Source organism: Ammospiza nelsoni, chromosome 7 (genome assembly GCF_027579445.1).
Source record: "Ammospiza nelsoni isolate bAmmNel1 chromosome 7, bAmmNel1.pri, whole genome shotgun sequence".
Lineage (NCBI taxonomy): Eukaryota > Metazoa > Chordata > Aves > Passeriformes > Passerellidae > Ammospiza > Ammospiza nelsoni.
The window spans coordinates 24,827,634-24,837,461 of record NC_080639.1 but is presented as its reverse complement, the minus strand read 5'-3'; the positions used below and the strand labels follow the sequence as shown (position 1 = coordinate 24,837,461).

At 50.5% G+C, this 9,828-nt stretch overlaps 1 protein-coding gene across 3 annotated transcripts in view; it reads right to left on the bottom strand.

Annotated features, from left to right (window-relative positions):
- Positions 1-3,683: 3,683 nt before the first annotated feature.
- The window catches only part of TNS1 (tensin 1), a 64,791-nt gene continuing 58,646 nt past the window's right edge, over positions 3,684-9,828 (bottom strand). For all 3 annotated transcript variants that reach the window (XM_059475652.1, XM_059475654.1, XM_059475655.1), the window contains 3 exons: positions 9,581-9,649; positions 9,200-9,232; positions 3,684-8,169 (listed from right to left, as the gene is read on the bottom strand). In XM_059475652.1, coding sequence (XP_059331635.1) covers positions 8,025-8,169; positions 9,200-9,232; positions 9,581-9,649 — 247 coding nt within the window. In that variant the 3' untranslated portion in view covers positions 3,684-8,024. The remainder of the gene's footprint in view (positions 8,170-9,199; positions 9,233-9,580; positions 9,650-9,828) is intronic.

The following is a 9,828-nucleotide window of genomic DNA, read 5'->3' as shown; positions in this document are numbered from 1 at the left end:
CAGTGCCTGACCACCATTTTGGTGAGGAAATTTTCCACAACATCCAATCTAAACTTGCCCTGGGGCAACTAGAGGCCATTTTCTCTTGTACTGTCACTTGTAACTGCCTAGGAGACTTCTCCCCACCTGGCTATAGCCTCCTTTCAGGTAGTTGTAGAGAGGGATTAGATCCTCCCTCAGCCTCCTTTTTTCCAGGCTAAAGACCCCCAGCTCCCTCAGCTGCTCCTTGTAGGACTTGTGCTCCAGGCCCTTCACCAGCTTCCTTGCCCTTCTCTGGGCATGCCACTGGACATGGTGAGCACCAACTAACCAGGGAGAAGAGACCTCTCTAGTGCTACTTTGACTCATCTAAGCTTTGCATTAGGCTGCCTGCCTGATTTGCTTGGCCTACATGCTCCTATGAGAGCCAAGGCTGCCTGGTACTGCTATGGGGTGGGAAGAGTTGCTGGCACTGAAGCCCTGCACAGGGGCAGTCTTTGGGCTGCACTCATGAGAAAGGCAAGCAGGCTCTGGCAGAGGCTGTGCAAAGCACACAAGTCTGGGAACAGCAGCGCTGGGAGTGAGTGGTCTGCACCCAGCTCAAAGGGCCCTGACTGCATTTGCCTTCTGCAGCCACCGGGCTGGCTCCCAGCCCTTTTATCTCAGGGATGTGCAAACCCAGCTGCCTCTGAGCATCTCTCCATCTCAGGACATCTCCTTATCTCACCTGGGTTTGTACAGGTGAGATAAGAGCAGAGCAGCAGGAGCACGATTCAGAGGTGTGCTCATGAGAGGAGCCACAGAAGAAGCTGGCTGCAGGAGAGGAGACATCACCTCCTGCCCGGCTTTGGGCATGCAGCACTCCCAAGGCTCCATCACTTGGATCCCTGTAGATGGAGCCAGAACCTCACAAAGGAGAAGGACAGCCCAGTCCCACCCATTGCCCTTCTCCAATCGCTGTGCTCTGAAGACAGACTAGCCCAGCCTCTCTCCTCCTTCTTTTCTTCCCTCCCTCCAACACATCCAGGGTTTTGTCTTCCCTCCCTCTCCAGATCAACCATTCCTGGGCGTCACATTGTCCCTCTTTCTTCCATATTTAACCCAAATTCCTTTCTGTTGTCTTTTCCTCTCCACCGCAGCCACGGAGAGTGGGTAATTCCTGCACCACAGGCTGCATGTTGATGCCCTTCTCTGAGCAGTAACATCCTCCTGGCATGATGATGATGCCCCCAGTGTCATTTCTGGGCTGTCTTTTCTTACTTTTTTTTTCTCATGATGGACTTCTCCAGGCCCTGCTGGTTTGGATGGCAGCCCTCATTCTGGTCTGGTGCTGCTCAGCCCCAGTCTGTGTGGCCAGAGGAAACCCAGACAGCTGGGCAAGGGGCCCTTTGCCTTTCTATCCATCGGTCTCAGTGCCCCCATTGCAGTGGCTGAGCCACCCAGGGAAGCAGCAACTCAGCAGCAGCATCGTGGACACCACTGCAGGGTTTGCAGCTCACTTCTGTCCCCAAGGGCATAGCATGAGCACAGGTAACACCAGCCCCAGGGTGGCTTTTGCCCACATCAGGTCTGCTCCACCCTTCCCATCCTGTGGAATTTGTCTGGTTCCTGGCCTTTGCCCAGACATGATACTCAGGAAAAGCCATATTGTATCATACTTTTTTGTTTCCCTTGAGGACGCTTCTGAAGGGTACCCAGCACTGCTGAGAAGCCTGGGAAAGAATAAAAGTGAAGGGAGATTGAACCTCTCCATCCCCACCACCATGACCCTAATTTTGCTCCAGATCTGAGGGTTGCTTATAGCTTAGTCAACCAAAAATAAAGGGGGAGAGGGGAGCAAACCCACCACCACAGTTTCTCAGCCCAGGGTTTCCTGACTGTCTGACACCATACCCACCCTTTTCTCTTGAAACAGCAGGCACAGAGGAGAGAGAAACTTTGCCACCTTTCACAGCCCCACAAGAAACACTCCCTGCATGGCCCCAGGTCCCCAGAGCTGGGGCTGTACCAAGAAAAAAACACTGATTTAGGAATCTGAAGGTGAGCACTCGGTAGACAAGGGGAGATGCAACAGGGCAAGGTTTCCCAGCATGAAGCTGGTGGGACCTGCCTTTCCCAGTGGTCACACCAGAACCACAAGCCTGGCCTGGGTACAGCAGCAATCTGCAGAGGGAGAGACCCTGGAAAGCCTGTGCTGTCAGAGCTGGCGAGAGGAAATGAGTGGCAGATAAGAACATGTTGAGGAAAAACACAAACCAGAAGTTCCGGAGGAATTTTGGAAAGGAAATGGGGAATTAACTGCAGAAAAGGCGGGGGGGGGGGGGGGGGGATGAGAGGCAGTTTATGGCTTGCAACAAATAGCCTGTGTGCACCACCTCGCCAGGCACTCACTGCCTCTCCTCCCTGCCCAGGGATACTCTGCAGTGGCCATCCCAGCCAGGCAGGAACAGCAGGAATGGGAAAGTGGCTGGTGCTGGGTGCTGGGGATTCCAGCAGGAATTCAGGGAAGAAACAAAATTAAGAGAAGCTAGAAAGAAAATACCATCCCTGCAGTGTCAGAAAGGGCGAGGAGGCTGCAGGTCCTGTCTTGCCTGCAGGTAGATGAGGGACAACTGAGGCCAAGGCTGGTGGCTGCCAGGTACCTCAAAGGTTCTGTGACGAGCCTGGCTTGGAGGGCACTTGGTGGCTTGGGTGCCCAACCACAGCCCCACGGCTATTTCAGAGAAACCATTCCATCTCCGCCCCTTTCCTTTTTTACCTCTCTTGCCTTTGCCTCCAGGCACAAGCCCCACAGCACGGGGTCCCCACTCAGGCAGTCCCCGCAATCCGCCCCTCGCCCTGCAGCTATTTTAGAGAAAGGCAGGAGGTATTTTTAGTGCTGCCGGCCCCCGGGAGAAACTCAGCCTCTGAGCCACAGCAGTGCTGGCGCCAGAGAAACTGCCGCTGCTCTGGCTGACATTTCTTGTATAATTAAACTCAATCCATCCAGGGGGCTGGGTCTTGGCCACCAACTCAGCGAGGAGAGGAAGGAGAGGAGCCAGAGAGCCAGGGGCTGAGTGCTCTGACAGATGCTGGGAAATGCTACGCAAATGCTGGAAAAGCCTGGCCTGAGACTTTGAGGGAAGTTTTGCCAGGCACAAGGGAGCAGGATGGCTCTGAAAGGCATAGGGGAGTGGGATTTAATGGAAGCAGAGCCCAAACTGCCACCTCAGCAAAGGCAAAGACCCCACACAAGCATCATCCTACCCTGTTGTGGGAGATGGACCCAAAAGGGTTGCCCAAGGCTGGACAGACAGCACCTAAAGGCAACCTGGAAAAAAGCAACAGGACTTGAAGAGCACCCAGTGCCTGCAGGGCAAGCTGGAGAGATCCCTGGTGGTAAACAAAAGCCCAGGCTGGAGCTGGAGCCGTGTCGGAAGTTTGGGGGCTGTCTGGTTAGCCAGCATCTGGTGAACACAAGCTGCGGCTGGAGGCTGACAAGCAGCAGCACAACCCCTCCTTCTTCCCACACCCACCGCCCGGCGTCTGTCCGGGGGCCCCAGTCTGCCATCGAGGAACAGGGGCAACGACAGCCCGGAGAAAACGGCACCCACCAGCTTTCACATAGGTTTGGGTTGTTTTTCCCCTGTGCAAAAACACCAGAGCATTTATTCCTATGCTCCCTTAACTTTCGAGATGCATTTCCAGCAATCCAAACACCAAGCTGGCATTCCAAGCAACAGTATATTTTATATAACTGGTTCTTTTTTTTTTTGTTGTTTTTACCACTTTATAAAGCAATACAATGAACTGCAAAGAATCCGACATCTGTACAATGGGAAGACAACAGCGGAGTGACATTCACATACGGACATGGTGCGACCGAAGCCATCCTTACACGCACGACAACATTATGGGCATAAAGATACAAAACATAATGTATTTTTTTTTCCATCTATATAAATACACAGAAATGGGCGAGTCTAAAAGTTTGAAACTGTTTGTTAACACTGATTAGCAAATAAATCTGTAACATTCCCAAAGTAACAAAGACAACAACAACAACAACAACAAAAAAAAACCCCACGCATAACACGGCGGCACAAGATCCGCCAACAGAAACGTCATATTGCTTCCTTTTTTCTTTCTTTTTTTTTTCCTTTTTAAGGAAAAGAAAAAAAAATAGTAACCCCAAACCAACCTCGCAATTTGCAAAACAAACGAACAAAATGAAACAAGCCCCTGCGGGCTCCTTTGCTGTCTGATCATCCTGCCTGCTCCAATGGGAAGGGTTGCCTTTTGTTGATGCTGTTGTCTGGGGTTTTTGGGGCAACTGGTTTCTTTACCTGCCCGACCTGCTGGGTGGGGATTTACTTTGCACTTTGGTTCAGGCGGTTGAATTCACTGAAAAAATCAATGCCCAGAGGCTGGGTTGGGTTTTTCTCCCTACCTGGTTTGTTTTCCATGTGTAATTTGACCAGGAGGCAGCCAGCAAATGTTGCATTCAGAGCAAGCCCAAACTCTGCTCAAAACCATGAGCCCTGCTGTCTCCACCGGTGATGAGGGGCTGGTGAAGACCACGCAATGGTACATCCCATCACCAGTTGATGACATGGATCATCTCCCAAAAGAGCTCCCAGGGGCAGAGCCAGAGGCAGCCCCATTGAATGGGAACCCCACATTTTGTGCATTGCAGGTGCCACTGAGCAGGACAGACAGCAAATTACCTCCCCAGGGAGCATTTCCCAATAGACAGCAATATCGACAGCAAAGGCAGGACGGGCTTCTCCAAAGAACAAACTGACACAAAAAGGGCACGTACAATAAATTTACACACACACAAAAAAAAAAAAATATATATCTATCTATATATATGTGGGGAAAAGTGCGTTTTTAAGGATATCTTTGGCAAGAATATATGCAGTTCTTTGTGTAGGAAGGAGGGATGTGTGTGTTTGTGTGTGTGTGTGTGTGTGTGTGTGTGTGTGTGTGTGTGTGTGTGCGAGAGAGAGATACCATCCGGCTGCTGACAACGGCAGTGTGATTACAATGAAACATATGCTGGGCTTAACTCGTGCAAGCTCGAATCTCAAATAGCATGACTGCACTTAAAAAAAAAAAATAAAGGAAAAAAAAAACCCCAAAGAGTATTTTCTGTCCTTTTCATAAGGAAAAAATATTAACACTAGGTCCCCGCCAGCTCCAGGACCTGGGCAATCCTAAATGCTGCTGATGGTCTCTCCCGGGGACAGAAAGGGTTGTTACACCTTAAAACCTTCTTTTAAAAAGGAGTTAAAGGGGAAAAAAGTGCCTTTAAAGGGAGCTGATAAACACCCGGCTACATCATTGGAAGGTGATTAGCTGTGTGTTAAAAAATAATACAATCATCAGATGATTTTGTTAGTGTTTGAGATTTGGATACAGTCTAAATTTTCAGCTAGTGGATTAGTGGGGAAGCCGGGAGAGGCTCAGGGCCCGAAGCAAGGGTGATGCTATTGGCAGGTATCTGCTGGGGTTGACTTCTATGCAACATTTCTGGGGTGCTTAGATCTGCTTCATTTTTATGGGGAGATAAAGAGAAATAGGAGTTCCAAGCACCAGTTTCCAAGGCAGCAGATTAAAATAAAATTACATTATTATAATCTCTTTTCTTAGCAGTGAGAAAACCAAGTCTGAAAAATAGAGGCTTTCAAAAATATATCTTTATATATCTATAAACACAGTGTTTTCTCTGATGGGTGAATGGCAGGGTGAGGAGATTACGGGTGAGATCATCTCTTGTCTCGCTTGAATTTCGCAGAAGGAGGGAATCACTTTTTGGAAATGTCAAAAATTAAAAGATCTCTGCATCCGTGCGGCCAGGGAGCCGGGGAGGGGGAAAGCCCTCCCAGGACCTCCTGTCCCACCACCATCTCACAACCAGCTCCTCGCTACCCCTCCTTTCACACCTCAGTCCATCAGCAGAGCCCGTGGCCCTGGCACGCCGCTCACTCCCCCACACACACACACACACACCCCGCACACACGCACTGCTCACACGCAGCCACCCCGCTCTGGGGCCCCCGCCTCTTCCCCCATCTGTATTTTGCCTTGCTCTGGATTTTCTTTTAACATGCAGGTGTTTCCCCAGGGCAGGGGAAGGGGGGGATATAGTGGGGGAGATACGATGCGCAGAAAGCGATATGGCGAAAATAAATATTTTTGGAGCGTAAATTTAACCTTTTTTTTCCTCCTTAAAATTTCATTAGCTTACAGTATTTTGTCAGTATAGCTTGTATATATATTATAGCTATCAAGGCAAGGGTGGTCCATGGGAGACAAGCTCTCCAGGGGACTGCAGTGCTATGTGTCTAATTTTTGTCCCCAAAAGACTATCTGGGCCACTTTGAACTGAAAACTTTGTCTAAAAAAGCTCTCAGAGGGAATATCTGCAGCAGAGGGCTCAGCAATGACCCTGCAGCTCCAGCTGGACCATTCCCCCTGCCCTAAACCTGCATATGTGACTGAAACATCCTCTGCCCCCTCCCCAGCACCCTAGGGCTGGGACCTCCACCTGCTGTACCCCCACCATGATCTCTCCCCCTGCAGTGGCACAGAGGCCCTCTGCCCCTCTCTCCACCCAACTTGCCCTCCTCACCTACCAAAGCTAAGGGAAAAGCCAACAGCACTGAAATCATTGCAAAACTATGGTGCATTTCAGGGGCATAACCTCGAACCAAATGGTTTAGGGGGTATACATGCATCAACCAGGGTGGCTCTCAGAGGACCTGTGACCTCCCCACTGAGCCAAAGCTGCCCAGCCACTGCAGGCCCCTTTCTTTTTTTTCTTGTTTTTTTAATTTTCTTCCTTCTTTGTTTTTTTTTAACGTGGCCTCCAAAACAAAAGGAGGAAAAAAGCGCCTGAGTTATTTGTAGTTGTTTGCTTTTCGTGCAACTTGAATGTCCATGCAATTTAAAAACCGCTTGCGTGTCTCCGAAGAGCTAGATAGGGGTAGCCACGGGTCTGCTGCTTTGCACAGGGAACCCACCTGTGGCAGCATCTGCTATTATTATAATCATTATTATTATTACAACTATTCCTTTCCTTTCTGTTTTGCTTTTTTTTTTTTGTGTTAGGAGAATGTGACAGGCCGCAGGAGAAAACTGTCAAAGAGGACTAGTGACGGGAGGGAAAAGAGGAAGACCGGAGAGGAGGCGACTTTCTGCATCCTCCAGGTTCCTGGGGAGTATCCACCTTTCCCAAGTGCTGGGTGGCAGGAACCTCCACAACTCCTCAGAGGCTGGGGGGTACAAGAACCCCTGGAGAAGTGGAGAAACAGCGTGACCCCCCTCTCCGGGTGGACTCACAGCATCTCACCTGTGACTGGTGCTGGCCTCTGGGTCAGCAACAGTCAGCCCATGACCAAGCTCCCCAGGGATTGGAAGGTTCAGGACCAATTTCACCATGTCCCCAGCAAGTTACCAGGTCGTGAGCAGGTTTTAGGGGATGCACAGGGACCAGTGAGGACCCTCCTCTGCAGCTGGACAAGGGAAGGTTTCTGAGAGCATCTCCTCTGGTGTCTCGTAGACCCAGTGCATGCCATTATCTCCTACAGGTCAGTTCAAACACACAGCAGATGGAGCTGCTGGGATGAAGCTTCTTCCATGGGTTTTGCCAGTTGCCTCTTTTTTTTCCAGATGGAAAACACCAGTCATGGTCCCACATTCAGTCCCAAATGGATGTCACCACTTGAGGCCATGATGCTGAAATCTGGAAACACACCCCTCACTGCCGCCTTTGCTTTGGTCACCTTCCCTGCAATGGGACATGCATCCCCTCTGGCATGACTTTGTGGCTCTCCTTCGTAGGTGCGTGGCTTTGGTTCCTCTACGTGTGTGTTTGGCTTGTGTTGAGTTTTTAGGGGTTTTGTTGGTGTTTTTTTGTTGTTTGCTGTTTTCCTCCAAAATTCCAACCCTTCCCCCCCCCCCAATTCACTTCCCTCTCCCACAATGCACTTCCTCACACTCCATCTCGGATCAGCTCCAAGTCCTTCTCCAAAATTCAAGAATCACCCGCAAGTGCCAGATCATCTCTTCTGGCCAGAGCCAAGCATGACCCTGGAGACAAAGTTGACGATGGCTGCAGCTGGCTGGTCTGGGTCCAGCTCAGCAAAGAGGTGGCAGATGTTGTCTGTGGTGCTCCCTTGCTTCCTGGCCACAAATCCAAAGAGCCTGTGTGGGGAGAAGGCAATAACCTCAATTTTACTCCTGCACAGATTACCACCACCCTCTTTTCCAACATGGTTTTATCCCACTTCCCCTCTTTAACATCCATGTCTCATAACACAGAGGGATACATCCCAAACCAGCCTGCATGAAGGCCCATCTCCTCTTCCCTTTGCTAAGTTTCTTTGAAGGCCAAGTTTCAATCATTTCTTGACCCAACCGCCCTTGCTCTGAACATCTCTGCCACCCTTCCCAAGTCCATCCCAAAGAAGGAACCTTCCAGATGGTCATAGCATTGCCTTGGTTTGGCCTCTTGAAACCAGAGGTGAGATGCGCTGGCCATTGGGGCAGACCCTCCAAGAGATGAAGGCCATGCAAGGACACAGGAAGCTGAATGAGACCATCTGGTTATTTCTGTCTGTCTCTCCCCTGATGAATAAAATGTCCCTTATTTTTTTTTTAATTAGAATGTGCAAACTCAAGTTATAAATACAGGGGGAACAGAATGTGAGACAGGCCCAGGCTATGGCATTTCTAATTGGGGAGGGGAAATATCCCAGCAGCTGGACATCCTAATAAAAACCCCTTTGCTCACACAATGGCTAAAATTAGTGGGAGCTGGCCCCTGCAAATGGGCTCAGCCAACAGCTCTGTTCACCCATGGGTCAGGACAGGAAGAAAGGGAAGAGATGACCAGTAGCTCACATGCCATCAGTATAACCCCAGCTCTGCTCCATAACCTGGTTCCCAATGACTCCCCAGCTCTCCCAATGTTGGGAGAGTTTCCAGTTTGGTCAGTTCAGCAAGAGCCATGCCTGCTTTGACTAGGAATCTGGGACTAAAAGATGCATCCAGAGTTCCCAAGACTATGATCTCATGCTTGGGTGAAACACTCCTGCAGTGAGGAGCTGAGTCCACCTCAAACACGGCCAGGATGCCCTGCACAGGGCATCTCCCAGCCAATGCCCAAACACAGGCGGAAGCCACCTCGACAGCAGCTGGGAGGAATCTGCTGGGAAGCACAGAAAGTACTTACTTGGCTGGGCCACTGCCATCAGTTTTAGTCCACCTGCAAGGACAAGAGAATGTGTGAGAGATGGTCTCTCCTGCACCCCAGAGAGAAACAGGGCAATGATGGGGGCCACCACATCAATGCTGGAAGACCAGCCTGGCTCTGCACAGGCTTGGCTATATGGAAAAATGATGCACCTCTCCCTCAGCATGAAGGTGCTTGGAGACACCAAAAAGTCACCAGAAGAAGCTGGCACTGCACCACAGTATCCAAGGGGACCTTGCATTCCTGCTCTCTGCAAGAGCAGAGGAGAGAGCAAGCAAAGGCCCTGCTCCAAGCAACCCAGGAGACTAGAGGAGTGAAAGGGCTGGGGGTCATGCATTCCCCCCAGGTTGGGACACTCACTTTCGTTCCTGGGGGTCCAAGTCACAGAAGGTGACAGTATTGAGGGGGTAGTGTCTTCGGAAGAACAATCTGAAACACAAAATGGGGAATATCAGGGCCAGGGAAGCTTCACCACTGTCTCACCACAACCCAGCTCCACCAGCCCAGGGGACGCTGCCATAGGTCTCCTATAGGATGTTCCAAGAGTCAAGGACAAAGCCTAGCCATGTCCATGACCAGGCTGATGCCATCCCAGGGACATCCTTCAC